The sequence below is a fragment of the Myotis nattereri genome (genome assembly GCF_964212035.1).
Source record: "Myotis nattereri genome assembly, chromosome: 11".
Lineage (NCBI taxonomy): Eukaryota > Metazoa > Chordata > Mammalia > Chiroptera > Vespertilionidae > Myotis > Myotis nattereri.
In genome coordinates this window covers 22,560,246-22,580,302 of record NC_138086.1, presented here as the reverse complement: position 1 = coordinate 22,580,302, position 20,057 = coordinate 22,560,246, and the positions used below count along the sequence as shown (strand labels likewise).

Genomic DNA, 20,057 nt, shown 5'->3' with positions numbered 1-20,057 from the left:
TGTTCCAAGCATATTGCAGTTATTTGCAATTCCCCTAAACAAGCCATGCTTGATTCTAGTCTCATGTTTTTGCTCCCTCTTTCTTAAATGCCCACTTTCTCTTTTCTTTACCTGGTTAACTCACACTCATCTTTCAAGGCTCAGTTTAGGCATTAGTTCCAAATCTCTTCTAGTCTCTTCTCATCTGGGCTAAGTGGCCTTCCTCTGTGCTCTGACAGCATCCTGAATTTATCTGCAACACTAGAGGCCTGATGCACGAAATTCGTGCAAGGGGCTCAGCCCTCCAGCCCCAGCTGCTTCAGCTGGCCCTCGCAGCCCCTCACAGCCGTGGCTGGCCTCACAGGCCTGGCTTCATCCGGAAGGTCATCCAGATGGTCGTCTGGAAGGTCATCTGGGTGATCATTCTGCTGTTTGGTCTAATTAGCATATTAGCTCTTTATTATATAGGATAGGCATTGCAATCTGTTCCATTATACTCTTTCCTTGTCCCTCTTCCTGGCTAAACTGTGAGATCTTGGAGGTCAGTGACTATATCCAATTTATGTTTGGTTTCTATTAGCTAGGGTGGACTTTAATGCATCATAAATGTTCAGTTCAATATATTGAAATAAGCAAATACTGGTTTTTGAATGCCTAGTACACACACACACACACACACACACACACACACACACACACATATATATATATATATATATATATATATATATATATATATATTTTACATTTCTACTGTTAAGGAGCTTACTCCTAGGAGGTAAACAATACCTATACATAAGAAAAGTATAGGTAGAACTACAAGATACTGTATCATTTCATGCACACACACACAAAAAAATGACTGTAAGCTAGAATTTTGTATTTAATTGATCTGGAAAGTCTTCTCTAAAGAGGAAAGACCTGAATAGTAACATAAAGAAAGAAAGAAAGAAAATTCAAATTCTTTGAAGAGGGTGGGAGAGTGTTTTAAGTATGGGGAGGAAGAGAAAAAGGCTCACTGTGTTTAAGGAACAGGGTGAAAACATTGTCCAAGGTAGAGGTTGATTAAGGTATGGTGAAAGGAGCCCTGGCCAGTTGAGGAATTCTTAGAGCATCAGGGTAGGGCTAAAGGGTTGAGGTTCGATTCCCAGTCAAGGGCATGTACCTGGGTTGCAGGTTACCCAGAAGGCTGGAGAGATGGGGGAGGCAACCAATTGATGTGTCTCTCTTACAACGATGTCTCTCTTTCTCTCTCTCTCTCTTTCTCTCCACTCCCCTCCTTCCCTTCCACTCTCTAGAAATCAATGGGAAAAATATATCCACAGGTGAGGATTAAAAAAAGAAGAAGATATGGTGAAAAGGTCAGTGTGTGTGTGTGTGTGTGTGTGTGTGTGTGTGTGTGTGAAAGTCAGAGGTTAGGGGAAAAAATTTGGAGCAGATTCTGTTTGTCTTTGTGCTTTTCATCTTCTGATTCCAACATAGAACACCTCAGCATTCTAGATTGCCTGTTCATCACAAATTCCCAGTGTCTCCTCCAGAATCAAGAAGAGAATAATTCAGATATTTTCAAAATAGAAAGTTTCCATATCAAGGCTTTTCCCCCTCCTCCCTGAAGTAAGATTTCCTGGTGTCATTTGAGGTATTGTACACCACATCTTTCCATTCTTATTTTTGACATAGTTTCTGTGATTTTTTTCATACCCTGAGTTGCAGACAAGCAGCATAAGATTTGTGCCCTCCAATTTGATGGCTCCTATTTGTTTTCATTTTAATGTAAACAGGAACTGGAAAAACTAAATGTGAGTAAAGGGTGAAAAGCTCATTAGCCTATTTCCCTCGAAGTTTCACAGTTTAGTTCAGTCTAGTCATAAACTTTAGACAATCATTTTTAGGGTTTCTGTCTAGATGATCAAACTAGATATGACCCCAGATAATCACCTTTGACACTATCAACACTAACATAGATCTTTCCTCCAAACCCATAGACTTTCTAGGAGCTTCAGTTGATAGTTCTACTTAATTGTCAAGGCCCCCAAATTTGATCCCATCCTACCTAAAACAAGAAAAACAAGTAATTTCCCAGTTAGGCTACTTCACAAACCATCCCGCAAGGCCCAGCTCAATCTCCATATCCTTTCAGAAACATCTTCCCCCTAGGCACCCTCTCTTTTCTCTAAATGGTGGGTTCTAAATCCTCAACTCTTTCCTTCCATTTGTAATTATCAAAATGTGGCAACTCCCTGGATAAACATGGTTGTATTGAAAGGGGATGTCTGCTCCTCCAACTCTCCCCTGTTACTGACACATGAATTAATTTTATTTCAGGTCTTTATGTAGATAAATTTCACCAGCATCATAGAATTGGAATGTCACCTTGACAGCATTTGGTTAACTCTCTCCACTTTTATAGCTGAGGAAGTTGAAGCCCCGAGAGATTTTCCATTCCTGTTTCAGATTTAACCATCACTTTCTCCTCCCATTAGTCTTCTCTTGTTTCCCATACAGGATCAAGAATGGGGCTGGCACACAGTGTGTGCTAAGGAAACAGTGTTTGTGTTGAATTGAACCCCTACAGAACGTGGACCATTCAGAGGCACTGAGTTTGGCGTCTGGGTGATTAATTACTTTGGGTTGGCCCATTTAGCAGTGAACAGCAATGGACCGAAGAAGACTTACCAAGTGCGTAGTCTTGTTTGCCCAACTAAGTTATAAATACCATCTTATAGGAACTTATTTTGTAGCTGATAGTACTTCGAACAGTTCTAGCCACACAGTAAACCTTCATTAGAAATGCTTCAATTGGCTGACTGTCCTCAGATAGAAAACCAGATCTTGGTCTGGGTTTCATGCAGCAACTGGAGAAGTTTTGCCAAAAGAAAAGCACCAGGCTGTCCCAGACAGACACGGCTGGGCCGAGGAAGCATGTTTCACACAGCTCTATGCCTTAAACTGTCCTTGAAGAAAAATATCTGGAATCCAGTGCTACCTTTTAGATACCAAAGATTTATTTTTCAAGTGGTACAATAAAAATTGTAATATATTATTAGGTAACTTAAGGAAATAGGACACATCAAAAGGGCACAAACTTTAAGATGTTAAGTGGGGATGAATGCATTTTGGTCTGACCACAATGTATCATCTGCTCTCCTTCAGACTATTTTTTTAAAATATATGTATTTTTCTTGATTTCAGAGAAGAAGGGAAAAGGAGAGAGGAAGAGAGAAGCATCAATAAGAAAGAATCATTGTTTGGCAGCTTCATGCAAACCACACGCTGGGGATCCAGCCTGAAACCCAGGTATGTGGCCTGATCTGGAATCAAACCATGACTTCCTGGTTCATGGATCAGGTTCAGCTGTTGAGCCACATTGGCCTGAGGTGGAAGCAAGCCATCCTGAATGGGATTGCTCCTGGATTTGGGTTTATTTGTACCATGCTGTAGTCAGTTGACCCACCAACAACATAGCTTGACTATTTCTACTTTTCTTATTTTGGCCCTTATTCTACTACCCTCATTTTTAAAGGAGAGAGATCTAGTTGAAGTAGTTGCAGGATCTTACTTAATTTGAACTAGATAACCCCCCAAATGGAACTGTCTCCAAGAAGGGAACCATCTACTTATTTTGGTTATTAACCCAACCTTACTGCTGAGCATCTTTTACTATGTTCAGGAAGTAAGGGTTTAATAGGAATCAGTCAAGGAATAAAAAATACTTTATTACTAAAGATTGCAACTACTAAGAAAAAAGAAAAAAACAAACAAAAAATACAAAGATTGCAACTTCTGTCCCTTGCCCTCTTTCCCACAAAGGCGGGTGGTATCTGTCTGTGTACGTGAAAGAGCAGAGTATGAGAATGTTTACTATTGATTATTATTTTTACTACCCCACTTCTAGGACGAGAAACTTAGATATGGTTAGGAACATAAGGGAGCCCATAATCCAAGCTTGAGCATTAAAAATTGGAAATTTATTTGTGAAGTTCCACTAACTAGATTCCTTCTTATGCAGTCATTGGCTAATCATTGGTGCAGGCAGAACCATTTCCATGGGGAGAGGCAAGTAGGCCTTCAAAATTGAAGTAGGTCATCTTCAAGGGTATGCTGAGGGTCCAGCCACCTAAAAGAAGTTCCTTAATCAGTCTACTAGAGCACTTCCTTTAGTGATCTAAAACTCCTATTTTAGAAGAAATTAACTCATCAGATGTCTCCAAGAGGTCCCACCTGCTTAACTCTTCAATCTGAGATTCTGTTTCTTCTCCCCCAACCCCTCCACCCCACCCCCACCTCCCTCTGGGACACAGGCTGGATAATGAATCCTATTCTTTACTATCCATAGTTTTTTCAGTTAGTGATCACCTCAATTGGGCTCTTCTAAGTCAGGCTCCCAACTTTGTTAAGGAGATTGAAAACATGCGGAGGCCAGTCCTCTGAGCAACTGGATGTTCTGCCTCTTTTTCAGCTCCTCAAATGAAAAATCAAAGGCTCCAGGAACTAATGCAGTTAAACCTGAGAAAGGAAATGCGGATGGTGATGAGGTAAGGAAGAGAATTTGCAAATGTTCATTTGTAATCTTTCTTTGGAGTAGCTTAGAATATTTTATAAGCTGTGTCTCACAAACTTCCTGTTGAAAAGCAAAAAAAAAAACAAAAAAAAAAACGTCAAGAGTCATATAGCAAGGTTAATTGATCCAATTTTATGCAAGGTAAACAGAGACATAGAAAAGAGAAGAGATAGGACACAACAGCAATAAATCAGGGCGCAAAACCAGGGATCTTAGGGCGTGAGTGTTAAACCCCGATTTACCTAGAATTCACGGCCACTTCCTTTTTTTAAAATATATACACTGAGTGGCAAGATTATTATGACCACCTGATGTTTGTAGGCAAATTAGCTATAATTTCACATTGAAGTTGCTAGAGGGCCAGCCCATTATAAATAGGGAAGCAGGTTGTTTACCACGACAGTAGAAGTGATTTTTTTTTCTGAAGATATGGGTAAACAACACGATTTAACAGCCTTTGAACTTTGTGTGTGTGTGGGAGGGGGGAGGGACACACACATACACACACACACACACAGTGGCCAGATTATTATGATCACCTGACCTTTGTAGGCAAATTAGCTGCATCATATGGGATATGGAAGCCACAGGACTACTCGAACACCTTTGCTGTCTGCAGTTACCAGGATAAAACGTCTCCAATTTGCACAGGAACTCAAGGATCGGGCAGTCGAGCATTTGTAAAAAAGTCATGTGGCCCGATGAATCACGTTTCCAGTTGCATCATGCAGATGGCAGAGTGAGAATTTGGGGAAACAGCATGAAAGCATGCACCCCACATGCATGAGTACAACCCTTCAAGCTGGTGGGGGCAGTGTTATGGTTTGGGGCACGTTTTCCTGGCATGATTTGGGCCCTTTAATTCGTGTGGAACAATGTCTGAATAGCACAACATACCTAAGTATCGTTGCTGATCAAGTTTATCCTATCATGTTGATGGGGTATCCCAATGGAAATGGCTTCTTCCAACAAGACAATGTGCCATGCCACAGTGCTCGTATTGTGCAGGAGTGGTTTCACGAACATGAGGGAGACTTTACCTTGCTTAGGTGGCCCCCACAATCACCAGATCTCAATCCAATTGAGCATTTGTGGGACGAAGTTAAAAGAGCCATCAGGCAGCTGGTTCCACAACCATCCAATCTCACAGAACTGGACAGTGCTATTCATCAGGCATGGTGTCAGATTCCTTGCATCGCCTTTTAACATCTCGTGGAGTCAATACCAAGAAGAATTGCAGCAGTATTGAAGGCAAAAGGTGGCCCAACGAAGTACTAATGGGGTGGTCATAATAATCTGGCCACTCAGTGTGTGTGTGTGTGTGTGTGTGTGTGTGTGTGTGTGTGTGTATGTATATCTATGTATCTATATATCTATATGTATCTATATATCTCTCTCTATATCTATATATCTCTCTCTATATCTATATATATATATATCTCCCATGTTCAAAGGCTGTCAAATCGCATTGTTTACCCATATCTTCAGGGGGAAAAAATCACTTCTACTGTTGTGGTAAACAACCTGCTTCCCTATTTATACTGATCTGGCCCTCTAGCAACTTCAGTGCGAAATTATAGCTAATTTGCCTACAAACGTCAGGTAGTCATAATAATCTGGCCACTCAGTGTGTGTGTGTGTTTGTGTGTGTGTGTATATATATATATATATATATTTCAGGGAAGAAAGGAGAGGGAGAGAAACATCACTGATGAGAGGGAATCATTGACTGGCTGTCCTCTGCATGCCCTATACTGGGGATCGAGTCTGCAACCCAGGCATGTGCTCTGACCAGAAATTGAACTGTGACTTTCTGGTTCATAGGTTGGTGCTCAACCATGCTGGCTGGGCACATGGCCGCCTCTTGCAGCAAAAGTTTGGTTGCATCCCCAGGTTTATTCTATTTAAGTGATTTTTTTCAGGACAACGTTTATTTTATTGGCCAGAGATACTGTTATTCAACATAAAACTAAAACATATTCCAATTTGGACACTCTTGTGGGTTTTGTGAACTACTGGAGACTAATTTGGAACAGAGATGCACTATCTCAGAAAAATTCAGGAGTGAAAACATATTTTTTAAAATTTATTTATTTGAGAGAAAGAGAGAGAGGAAGGGAGAGAGAGAGAGAGAGAGAGAGAGAGAGAGAGAGAGAGAGAGAAACTTCAATTTGTTGTCCCAGTTATTAATTCATTCATTGGTTGATTGTTGTATATACCCTGACTGGGGATTGAACCCACGACTTTGGTGTATCCAGACAAAGCTCTAACCAACTGAGATACCCAGCCAGGGCTAAACCATCTTGCTCAGAGACCTTCCCCACTATAATTCACTTTCCCCCCATTTATTTATTTAGAAAGAGAGAGAGTGGAAGGGAGGGAGACAGGGAGGAAGAGAGAGAGAGAAACATCGATGTGAAAGAGACATTGATTGGTTGCCTGCAACCCAGGTATGTGCCCTTGACTGGGAATCAAACCCCTGACCCTTCAGTGTGTGGGTTGATGCTCTAAACACTGAGCAACATCAGCCAGGACTATAACTAATGTTTTAAAAAAACCTTTACATCTTCCCCCGAAAACAAGCCTTTACATCTTCCCCCGAAATACATTTTTCTGAGACTTCTATATGATTCTAAGTATGTATTTTATATAGCATATCTGTGAAGCAGGTTTTTCACAATATGCTTTTGTTTCGAACAAAGGGACTTCAGTTTTCCAAAAGGTAATAAAATTAAATTATTGCATCTTTGTATTTGTCCCATGTTTCACCCCACCCTCCCAAAGCGATGTGTGGAGTGACTCTGCGAGACCTCCTCCCTGTCCTTCCCAACACCCTGCAATTGCCAGCTCCTGACATTTTCTTTCTGGAGCATAATAATGGCCTGTCCTCATCCCACATCGGCCCCTTTCTTACTACTTTCCTCTTCTCTGTTCACCTGATTGCTTTATTCGCCCTTTCAAGTGCGTGTTCCCTTTCTTCTGTACCCCATCTTACCACATCACCTTCTTGGGGACGCGGCAATCTTTAGGGCCCAAATACAGGATTATGCTCCCTCCCTCTTGTTCTGATTTCTGATTTTGCTAAGCCTGAAGGAGGGAACTCAGCTTTTTTCGCTTTGGATTCTCATCCCGTTGATTTACTCATCCTTAGGTAACTTAGGGCTAAGCTTGAGACTGGGCCACTACCAGGCAGGACACTAAATCTGCCCATCACCAGCCCTACCACCAGCCAAAAAATACTAAGTGGCAGACAGAAGTCTTACCGAACATTCAGTTATTTTTGGTAACATGTTGGGAAGAATTACATGCCACAGAAACATTCAGAAATGCAAAATGTTGTTTCTCCCTTCCTCTGTGAGCCTATCGGCTCCCGGCTCAGTTGGCAGCAATCCCCAGGGCTCCTTTCATTCACAACCTTTAAGCCGTCGGTTCTCAACCTGTGGGTCGAGACCCCTTTGGGGGTCGAACGACCCTTTCACAGGGGCCGCCTAAGACCATCGGAAAACACATATATAATCGGAAAACATATATTGTTTTTGTGATTAATCACTATGCTTTAATTATGTTCAATTTGTAACAATGAAAATACAGCCTGCCTATCAGATATTTACATGACGATTCATCACAGTAGCAAAATTACAGTTATGAAGTAGCAACGAAAATAATTTTATGGTTGGGGGTCACCACACCATGAGGAACTGTATTAAAGGGTCGCGGCATTAGGAAGGTTGAGAACCCCTGCCCTAAGCTATCGCCCTTTTGTGACTTCCTTTTCTCCTTAAAGAGGTGGAAAGCAAGTTACATGTTGATTTTCACCTGATTTCACTGCCAAAGAAATGAAAAGGCAGAAGAAGGAGGTGTGATCCCATGGAGTGTCTGGTCCCCGTCTGCCCTTTAATGCTGCCTTTGTCTGCTTCACCTCCTAACAGCTTGACCTGCCCTTTCATAAAGCTGGTCCCATGTCCATGGACAAGCTTCCCGGTCAGGCTGTCTCAGAACGCAGCTCTCCACGCTGTGGCTCTCATTCCAGAAACCCGGGGTGCAAACCACGAAGTACAGTGTTCCCTTTCGTTCGTTTGAAGCAGCCGCCACATTTTAGTGAGAGTCAGGAATGGGATATTGTTTAGGGTCCTGCCGCTAGAAACCACTAATTTCGATTACTGTCTCTAGGTTTCTTATGCAGCCGGGCAATCAAAATTTGTTCCAGAGAACCTTCGGTATTACACAGTCCATCCAAAATTGGTAGGTGGAAAAGCTTTCCCCTGTGCCTACCCCCTCTCCTCCCCCCCCCCCGAGATCCCTAAGAGCAAGTCTCAGCAGTGGGGTGCAGGCTGGAGACAGAATATCCATAGGCCTTTAAGTGCTGCCACCTCTGTGACTGCACAGGCTGCCGGGTCCGGGAGGCAGAGCTGCCCTGGGACACTGGCTAGAGGCAGTGCAGAGAAAGGCCACGGCGAGGGAGGGGGAAGGTACTGGGAAGAAGGTGGTCCCTGTAGCTGAAATAGTCTTTTTAAGTTATTAATAATCAGAAGGTGTTTCCTTCTTTCCCTCTCCCTTCCTCCCTGTCCCCCTGTTGACAGAAAAGCAAATTTAGTGGAACTGCCTCTGCCCCCACCCACATCTTAAGTGACATGCTGTCTTTTGTGACTGCTTTTCCTTTTAAAACGTTGTGCTTATTATGCATGGTAATGCGGTTGTGCCTGTGGGAAAACGTTCGTGAGTGAGAATGTTGGTGTCGCCCCCACCCTCCAAACTCCTTGACAGGAGATTGGGTCCCTGGCAGTTTCTAGCCTCTGCCTCTCAGAGAGCTAGAGAAGACCAGCGAGATCTCACGGAGAAACCTCTCTGCCCCATTGTATTGAACAGATTCTGTTACACCCTTTCAGAAGAATTAAGTCGTCTTTCTTGATTGCGGAAAGCTTTCCATGTCATTTCCGCAGCCCCTCAGGCAATGTGTGGGGAATACTCTGAGGGCAGAAAGGGCCAGTGAGCGCCAGACGTTTTCTGATAAACTTACTTCAGAGCAGATTTGTCCAGCCCCTGTCCAGCCTCTGTCCCTACCCTACAGAGGCAGAAGATTAGCCAATGGATTTATTAATCTTCTCTTGATCTAATCCCTTTGTCTCTCTGGAAACCTTTCTGTCCGTCTGCTCAGAGCCGGTACTATGAGCCTTTGAAGCCCACCACACTGCAGAAATGTGTGACTCGAAACAGGAAAATGTTAAGCTTCATGCTCAAAGTCGCAGAGTATGATCAAGATAAGACCATACTTATAATGACCAACAACCCACTTCCCTCAATAGAGCAACAAGGAAAGGACACCGAACCACATTACTTTTCCAAGGAGGTACTGCTCAAGGTAATGGCACCTGCAGAAGTTTCCTGGCACCCTAAGTAAGGGCCCTGGAGAATGAGGCATTAGCTTGAAGAAGGAAGCTAACGTCACATGGCATTCAGGAGCCAACCTCTTCCCTCTAATTCTTTGCCATGTGCTGCACCAAACAGAATCTGTAGTGCCTGGAAATACTGAGAGAAAGAGCTGGACAAGTTTGGGTCATGAAACTTTATTGCACAGAGAAAGGAGAGTCTTAATTTGAGATTGTTTCTCCTTAGCCAAAGATACTTAGTTTGTCGTTAACAAAGTGTAAATTAGCCATTGGCTTTCAAGTTGAATATAAAATAGCAAAGGATAAACTGAAAAATGAAGACTAAGGAACAGGAATGAGTACCTAAATGGGAAAGGAGTAAAGGGTCATACTTTTTACCTGTTGCTTGTGGGTGTCAGGAGAAGGGAAGAGGAACAGAGCAGGGAATTCACTATCACAGTATCCAGACATTTGGGACTCTCTTATATACTAAAAAAGTTCAAATCCAATCTGGTAACCAATCAGTGAACATACACTAATCTAAGAACTAAAATATAAAGATGATTACTAGTATAGGGCAGTTTCTATCTTGAAGGAACTTGGAGTCTCACAGGAGAGACAGATCAGTAAATGAGTCATTATAATATACCAAGATACATGAATCATAAGAGAATATACAAGCTACAGAACTCACAGTAGTTCTGTTGAGAGAAAAGGAGTAATCAGAGAGGCTTTACAGAAGAGATGACCCCTGACAAAGACCAGGAGAATATTCCAATCAGAGGGGAGGGCAAAGCCATGGAGACATGAGCAAGCGAGGCACATTTAGGGAGTTGTAAGAGAGTAAATGGCAGAGATAAAAGGATATAATCAAATATCCTTTTTTTTTTTTTGAGATTGGGAGAAAGAGACAAAAATCAGAAAAATTAGTTATGATGTTACTACAATCATCAAGGTAAGAGATGCTGAGGATTTGAACTAAATCAATAGCAGAAGAAGTGAAGAAAATCAGTTTAAGGAATCAGGATCTAACAAAGATCTTGATAGCCCTGCCTAGGTAGCTCAGTTGGTTAGAGTGTCCCAATATACCAAGGTTGTGGGTTCGGTCCCATGTCAGGGCACATACAAGAAGCAACCAATGAATTCATAAATAAGTGGAACAACAAATCAATGTCTTTCTTTCTCTAAAGTCAATTAATAAAAACAAATCTTGATAGTCTTGAGAGAGGGCCTAATAGAACAAGAAGAAATTAAATGAAATAAATGAAAGTACAAACAAAAGAATATAGTTAAATTTGAAGCTGGGGGTGGAATTACTCAAGACAAATTCTTATAATAGAGTGTAGTGAATGTGGAATTAGTATTTCCTTAGTTGCTACATGAATGTCAGTGAGAGATTTCTTTTCAAATAGAAGATAAAATACTAGTATCCAAAGTTATATGCTGACAAAGGAGTTAATTAACTAATATCTTGCCTATGGTGTCTCTTGCTCTTTTTAAAATTATTTATTTATTTATTTATTTTTAAATTATCAGGAATCAAACCCACCACCTTTGTTGTGGCCCCACCCCATAACAAAGAAACAGAATTTCCGGAGGATGAGGCCCAGAAATCAGGAATTTAAAAAGATTCCCAGGTGATTCTAATGTGCAGCCAAGGTTGAGAACCACTGCCCTAAGAGGTCTTATTTTGTGTAACTAGACTTGGTCCTCTACTCCTAGCTAGGACCAGAAAAGCACACCAGACGCAGGAAATTAAAATTCATAATAGTGACCTGTGGTGGTCACTACCAAAAAAAAAAAATCAACCAAAAATGAAACCAACCAACTTACCAACAACCCAAATCCCTCAGTTATTCAGATTCTTGTTTACAGGCATCTGAACTAGAAAAGGAAAATATTGAGGCAGTGGGAATGGAAGCTGAAAGGACATAGAGAAGCCATAAAGAAGATAGTCTAGCCCAGCCAGCATGGCTCAGTGATTGAGTGTTGACCTATGAACCAGGAGATCACAGTTCGATTATATTCCCAGTCAGGGCACATGCCCGAATTGTGGGCTCAATCCTCAGTGGGGAACATGCAGGAGGAAACCAGTCAATGATACTCTGTCATCATTGATGTTTCTCTCCCTCTCGCTCTCTCTCTCTCTCTCTCTCTCTCACCCTCTCCCTCTCTAAAATCAATTTAAAAAAATTAAAGCCCTAGCCAGTTTGGCTCAGTGGATAGAGTGCCGGCCTGCTGACTGAAGGGTCCCGGGTTTGATTCTAGTCAAGGGCATGTGCCTGGGTTGCAGGCTTGATCCCCAGTAGGGGTTGTGCAGGAGGCAGCCAATCAATGATTCTCTTTCATCATTGATGTTTCTATTTCTCTTTCCCTCTCCCTTCCTCTCTGAAATCAATAAAAATACATTTTAAACAATTAAAAAATAAAGAAGATAGTATAGAGACAATAAGAATAGAAAAGGGGCAGGTTGAAATCATAGGGGAATATAAATGAACTAGAGGCCTGGTGCACAAAATTTGTGCATGGGTAGGGTCCCTAGGCCTGGTCAGAGATCAGGGCTGATTGGGGCCTTCCAGCTGCTGGCTGGGGCCTTCCTTCCCTGGCTGCCAGCTGGGGCCTTCCTTCATTCCGTGCCGCCCCCTGGTGGTCAGCACATGTCATAGCGAGTGATCTGATCGAACTCCCGGTCATCCGGTTGAACTCCCAAGGGGGCAATTTGCATATTAGGCTTATATTATATATATAGAAGCTATAGATAGAAAAATGGTATAAAGGTATAAGGGTAAGGAGTGAACAGAGAGGAGGAAGCAGGCAGGAAGAAGTAGGAAAGACATTAATAATATGATGTAGAATCAAGATACATAAACTCAATGCAGTGGTGTTACTTAACTAGTGCTATCTTGGATTCAAAATAACTTCTTAATTCTTGTTTTTCTGCTATGAGATCTAACTCTGTTCAGGTTCTGCTCTTTTTGTGGCCAAATTGTTAGCTATGTCTTTACTTCCTAGGCACATGTGCTCTTACAATAAAACTCCTATTAGGCGAGGTAACTTGGATGGATGGATGCCTGTTCCTCAAAAGATGGTATTTGAGAACTAGAGGCCCGGTGCATGAAATTTGTGCACGGATGTGGTCCCTAGACCTGACCGGCAATCAAAGCATGAGTGTCTGGCGTGGAAGGGCAGGACCCAGCTGACCTCTGGGCCCTGGGCAGCATCTCGGCCCCTGGGTGCTCCCCTCTGCCTGAGTCATCAAGCCCCTGCCCGGCCCTCTCAGTGCCTGGGAGCTAGGTGGCAGCCCCGCCCCCTGCTGCGGCTGATCGCTGTCTGTGAGGTGATCAGTGGGGCGATCAGGCCCCTGCCCAGCTCCCTCAGTGCCTGGAAGCCAGGTAGTGGCCCAGCCCCCGCCCCACCACCGTTGTTCACTGTCTGCAGGTTGACTGGCAGGGCGATCAGGCCCCGCTCACACCCACCTTAGCCTGGCGCTGCCTGATCACCTGCTCCACCATCCTGCCGCAGTCCTGCTCTCATCAGGGCCCATCAGGGCCGGTAGCACCTCCACTGCCGCCTGCTGCCAGCACCACATTGCTAACACCCGCTATGTTCCTTGCTGCCCCCTGATGGTCAGCGCATATCATAGCAAGCGATTGAACTCCCCATAGAACTCCTGGTCAAGAGGACAATTTGTGTATTAGCCTTTTATTATATAGGACTAGAGGCCCGGTGCACAAAAATGTGTGCACTCAGGGGGGAGGGGTGGGTCCCTCAGCCCGGCCTGTGCCCTCTCGCAGTCTGGGACCCCTCGGGAGATAACGACCTGCTGGCTTAGGCCTGCTCCCGGGTGGCAGAAGGCAGGCCCAATCCCTAGGTGCAGCCCCTGGTCGGGCTCAGAGCAGGGCCAATTGGGGAGTTGGGGCGCCACCCCCTGTCATGCACAGAGCAGGGCAGATCGGGAGGTTGCGATGCCACCCTCAGTCATGCTCAGGGTAGGACCTATTGGGGAGTTGGGGCACCGCCCCCTATCACACTCAAGGCAGGGTCGATGGGGAGGTTGCGGTGCTACCCCCTGTCACACACAGAGCAGAGCCGATCAGGGGGTTGGGGAGCTCCCCCCTGTCACTCACAGAGTAGGGCCAATAGGGGAGTTGGCGCACCACCCCCTGTCACATACAGAGCAGCAGGGCCAATCAGGGGGTTGGGGCGCCGCCACTGTCACACTCAGGGCAGGGCCGATGGGGAGGTTATGGCTCTACCCCATCACATACAGAGCAGGGCCCGTGGGGTGGGGGGGTTGGGGCGCCACACCCTGTCACACACACAGCCACAGGGCGATCAGAGGTTGGGGAGCTCCCCCCTATCAGGCACAGAGCAGGGCGGATCAGGGGGTTGGGGCGCCTTCCCCTGTCACAAACAGAGCAGGGCCAATAGGGAGGTTGTGGCCCCGCCCCCTGTCACACAGAGCCGCAGGGTGATCTGGAGGTTTGGGCACTCCCCCCTGTCACGCTGATCCCGGTGCCGGGAGGCCTCTCAGCTCCGCTGATCCCGGTGCTGGGAGGCATATTACCCTTTCACTGTATAGAATAGAGGCCTGGTGCATGGGTGGGGGCTGCCTGGTTTGCCCTGAAGGGTGTCCTGGATATGGGTGGGGGTCCCCACTGGGGTGCCTGGCCAGCCTGGATGAGGGGATGATGGCTGTTTGCAGCTGGTCATACACTCTTCAGGGTGGGGGTCCCCACTGGGGTGCCTGGCCAGTCTGGGTGAGGGGCTGAGGGCTGTTTTCAGGCTGGGACTGAAGCTCCCAACTGATCCTTTTTTTCATATATATATATATATATATATATATATATATATTTTTTTTTTTTTTAATTCTGGGCCAGCCTTAGCTCTGAGGCTTGGCTCCAGCTCTGAGGCCTCAGCTGCTGAAAGCAGGTATCTGGTTTGTTTAGGTTCTATAATCGAAACTCTGTATCAACTCCAGCTCTGAGATCCCAGCCGGCTAAAAGCTGGTTTCTGGGGTTTTGTTTAGCTTCTATATTTGTTACAATGTTTCTTAAACTGCAAGCTCAGAGGCCGGCAAGGCAGGCGGGGAACGTTGGAGTCCTCCGTCACTGAAGCCAGCAAGCCTCATGTTCAGTTTAAGCTGCCTGGCTGCCGGCCGCCATCTTGGCTGGCAGTTAATTTGCATATCTCCCTGATTAGCCAATGGGAAGGGTAGCGGTCATACGCCAATTACCATGTTTCTCTTTTATTAGATAGGATGAGTACAGAATTAAAAGGCCATATTCAGCAGCATGTATTTTTTTTAAAAAAAGAGGTTTTAAAATTCTGAAAGAAAAAGCTCAATATATATCAATTAAGTAGTTTGGTCATTCATTCACTTTTTCATTCATTCAACAAATATTTGTTGAACACCTACTATGTGCCAAGCACTGTTATGGGTAATAAGGATATATCGGTGACTAAAGTAAAGTTCACCCAAATGAAGTTTAATTCTAGTGAGGTAGACACACAGATCATAAGCAATCATACGGTTAATGTAAACATGTGATAAATGCCAAGACAAAGCAGGATAAAGGAATTGAGCAGGATGGGTGTGAGTGGTGATTTTAGATAGTGTAGTTTAGATAGTAATTTGAATAGTAGGCTCTTAGAAGAGTTGATGACATCTTACACTTTATTGGGGTGATGGGACATGTCCTGCAATTGTGATATCTCATATTGTTTTCATTTCAGATTGCTGCACATTGGGAAGAATATTAATTGTAACTTTCTCAAATGAGTTATAATGAGATAAATCAGGAGAGTAGGAACCCCAAGCCATGTCATATAAAGAAAATTTCAAAATATTGGCAATGTTGAGCCTGAATGAGACAGAGAGATAGCTTAGGAGAAACTTGATGGATTTTTTCAAATTCTTTAAGAACTCTGTGGAAGAGACACTGCATTTGTTCTATTAGGACTATAAGTTAGAAGTTACAGCTATCAGCTAATCAAAGATGAAATAGGTTGGGTTTTTAAAAAATATATTTTTATTGATTTCAGAGAGGAAGGAAGACGGGGAGAGAGATAGAAACATCAATGATTAGAAAGAATCATTGATCGGCTGCCTCCTGCATGCCCCTACTGGGGATCAAGCCCACAATCCAGGCATGTGCCCTGGCCAGGAATCAAACCATGACCTCCTGGTTCATAGGTTGATGCTCAACCATTGAGCCATAACTAGCAGGCTAGGTTGGTGTTTTAGGTATAGGAAGATTGACCATTTGATAGAGATAGTGTGTAGGTGAAATGAGTGTCAGATAAATGGTTAGACCAGATGACTTTTACTATCCTTTCTGAAAGTCTTTGACTCCGTGACCTCTAAGAATGACATTATTACATCACAAAACATTGCATTTGGTGGCCTCTTCACTTCAGAGAATAGAATGTGAATGAGGTAGCCATTTCTGAGAAAGGAAGGTAGAGTCCTATGAATTTTTCCCCCAACTTATTATCAAATGTTTGATTTACTAAGCAATTCACTAATTGAATCCTTCTCAAAACTGGGTAAATTCTTCCACTGCTCTCTTCAAAGGGTCAGGGGGCAAGTTCAATCAAGTACTAAGGAAACTGGCAAAGCGTTGGACAAGTCATCTGGCAAGGAAATAAACATGCGTTAGCCCACTCAGAACTGCTTCTTCATTTTTTGGTTTCTGAGTGCCTGCTTCCTTCTCTGACAGGTTTGGTCAGATTGTGTTGGGGGACTGGAACTTAGTCCCAGAACTTTAAGTCCCAAGGTCCTTGGTTGACTCCCTTACTCTCCTTTCCTCTGCTGCAGGAAATTTATCAGCACAAACCCACTGAGACCTACGTACCCCCATTGCCTCAGAAAAAAAGGTTAATGCCTAAGCTGAAGCCAGTCTTCCCTGTGACGCTGTTGAAGGATGCAAAATCCAAACAAGAACAACTGTTTAGGTGAAGTCCTGGCTGCTGCTGTTCTCTTTTTCTTTCCCATCACTTCCTTATTCATGTTACCATGTCTTTTCAATACAATTTAATACTTTTTGCTTGTTAGGGTATAGAAAGGTACAACTGTATGTTAATAACACACAATCCCCAGTATCTTTTACACCCTAAGAGAAACTCCTTCAGAGCTAAGATTTTTCACTAAGAAGGATTTTCAAGAGTGAAGAAAAAAATAGCCAAAGGTCTATGATTTGAGGAAACAGGAAAAAATCTGCTCCCACCCCCCTCAGTGCATGATAAGGGCTATAGCATAGGAACACTGTGCTATGAGATTTTATTTGAAACTAGTTCTATGAGCAACCTATATCCCGTTTGGAGAGGAGAGAGGAGATTCTGAGCTTCCTTAGAAGGTTTACAGGCTAGGTTCTAGAAGCCTCCCTTTCATGAACAGTAGTCCTACTCTGTACCAAGGTACACCTGTCGTCGCCTTCTCTCCTCCCCTGGAATCTGTGAGCGTAGTGACTGGTTCCACTAACACCCAACCCTGGAATTTACTAAATGAGCTTTCTTTGTTAAGGTTTTCCACCAAGAATGATTTCAAGAGTGAAGGGAAGTATTCAACCGTCTGCAGTTTGAGGGAGCAGAAAAATATGTTTCCTCAGCTCACCTTTGCTCAAGTCGATGGAAGAGATAAGAAAGATGGTAAGCACCTCTCTTTCAAAGCAGTGGCCTACAGGACTGAGATGTGGGCAGGAGGGGCAACCTATGAAGATGAGATTTAAGGGCAAATCGCCATCTCTCATGGAGGTTCTGGAGACTATTTTTCGTTGTAGCACAGAAGCTAAGAACTGATAGAGGCTCAAGGGGTGCTAGGTTTTGAATTCTGCTTAAATCTTCAAATTTCAAGATGCCATAGCACAGTGCTTCCCAAACTGCCTCACCTACCGCTTTAAAAGTTCTGGTATATAAGTTATTTCCCCTATTATTTATTTAATGATTTTTTTCTTGTCCTAATTAATACCATATCATTAACATGGGTTTGATATACTAATTACATAGGTTTTTTCCCCTGACATTTAATCAAATTCATAATAATTAAAATTTTAAATGTTTATGTATCACCTAAAACTACCCAGCAGTATACATATCACACGTGAGAAAAACTGTTCTAGAAGGGCCAAAGGATAAGTCAGTCTGTCAGTCTCAGAGGTCCAGGAGTGTCTTCCCGAATGAGGCAGGACATTGGGGGGGGGGGGGGGGGGAGGGGAGGTTGAGATAAGGTTGCATGGAATGGAAGAAGGTATAATGAGAATGCTCCTTACAAATGATCATTCATTTAAGAACGTTTATTTGGGCCGTTATGAAGGGCCTGGGTTATATGAAGGGCTTGGGTTTTCTCCACTAGGCAGCTGGGATCCATTGAAGAATTTCAGAGCACTCAATAGACAGTTGAGACTCAAAACCAACACACTTCGGGAAAAGGCTAAGAGGTATAAGAATATACAAGTGACTGTACCTTATAAGAATTACATGAATATCAATGTGGTTGTGGATGGAATCATTTGAGAGGGGCAAGGCTAAACGGGGAAGACCCTAAACGGGCAGTGCTTTAAACTGGGTTTTGAGGAAGGTAAGGAATCCAGAGCTATAAACAAGGTCGGGAACGGTAGTCCGTGCTCTTACTAAGAGTAAAGACCACTTGACTCTCCCTCCCAGTGGGTCGATGTCATGCCTCATGTTCAGTGTCCTTCTGGACCCTCGGGAGAGCCACACTCATAAGGTACCCCGTGTTTTGTTGCAGTCTCCAAGAAGTCGGAAAGGGCCATGCCGACCGGGAAGAAGGAATGGGAGCCGCTAACCCTTGCATCGCTCCTGAACATGAAGCCCACCAAAACCGCGCCCGGGCAAAGTGCCTTCCGCAACGGGAGGGTCAAGCAGTGGTTTCTAAACAAGACCTTGGTCATTACGTAAAAATAAACCCTTCGGGCCGATAGGCCAGAGAAGACGCTGTCCAGGGCATGTCAACCCAATAAAACCACATGCTGCCCACTGCAGGCATGGGCTGCCTCGTCGCTGAAAGGTGGGCCGGGGGTTCCGACCCGTCGCTGCAGCAGCGATCACCACGCGGCCGGGACCCGGCGCCTGGCCCCGCCCCCGCCGGCTGGGGGAAGACGAGAGGGCGTGGCCACGGCCCCAGGGGACCCGAGCGGTCGCGACAGCCGGGGAGGGCGGGCCTTCTCCCCGAGTGACGCGTCGGCGGCCCAACCCGCGCCAGAGCGCGGGGCCCGCCTTCCTGCAGCCTCTTCCGCTCGGCTGCGGCGCCTGGGAAGGTTGCGGTGGGTCTGGGCGCTGGGAAGTCGTCCAAGATGCTTAAAAAATTCGACAAGAAGGACGAGGAGTCTGGTACGCGCTGGGCTTCTCACGCCCACCCCCCGCCGCGGGGGGTCCCTTCCCCCGCCCGCCCGTCGCACCTGCTCGGGGGACTGCAGACTGGGGGCGTGGGCGCCGGTGTGCCGGGGGCCGTTCCAGCGGGGCCGGCCCCTAGCCCCTCCCCCGGCGCCGGACCCTCCCCCAGCCCGGCCGCGCAGGCGCCCCCGCGCCGCACCAGCCCGCTCGGCGGCCCCGCCCACGCCCCCTCCCCTCCGCCCCGCCCCCGCCCCCTCCCCTCCTCCGGGCGCCGCCGCTCGCAGCCGGCTCCGCCCCGCCCGCCTAGGGTGGGCTGCTCGCTGCGGCGGCGGGAGCCGGGGAGGTGGCGGAGGAAGGGAATGTGTGTGCAAGAGTAAGAGGCGAGGGGTGCTGGGCGTGCGAGGCCCAGAGCGAGTCTCGGGTCCCCCGGAGCGTGTGTGTGTGTGTGTGTGTGTGTGTGAACTTGGAGGTGCCTTGAGCCTCACATTCTTCCCGGGGGTCTTTACACGGTCTGCTTCCCAGAGGTCCTACCTGGCGCATGGTACATGGACCTTTTCCTGAGTCCCAAAGTGAGTTGGCGCTGATAGCTTGGCCCCGAGCAGAAGAGGGAGATAACTAAGCCACCTTACAAACAAACAAAACAAAACTCGGTGTTTGATAGCTGCTCTCATAGAGGGTTGGGTTAGTGAAACCTCCACGGCCCCTTCCACCTTTCAGTGTATATGATGATCTGCTAGACTCTTCTTTTCTGCCTCACAGTGAATGTTAGAAACACACAAAGTTGTGCTCGCCTTTAG

General features: G+C 45.2%; 1 protein-coding gene across 1 annotated transcript; it reads left to right on the top strand.

Annotated features, from left to right (window-relative positions):
* Positions 1-1,005: 1,005 nt before the first annotated feature.
* TSGA13 (testis specific 13) lies at positions 1,006-19,997 on the top strand (the record flags this gene model as incomplete). The annotated part of the gene is made up of 11 exons (XM_081102641.1): positions 1,006-1,340; positions 2,485-2,658; positions 3,172-3,276; positions 4,439-4,514; positions 8,711-8,782; positions 9,696-9,899; positions 16,727-16,863; positions 17,432-17,556; positions 18,656-18,821; positions 19,154-19,257; positions 19,978-19,997. The coding sequence occupies exons 2-11, from the start codon at positions 2,636-2,638 to the stop codon at positions 19,995-19,997; spliced, it is 1,032 nt and encodes a 343-aa protein (XP_080958767.1). The 5' UTR covers positions 1,006-1,340; positions 2,485-2,635.
* Positions 19,998-20,057: the final 60 nt, after the last annotated feature.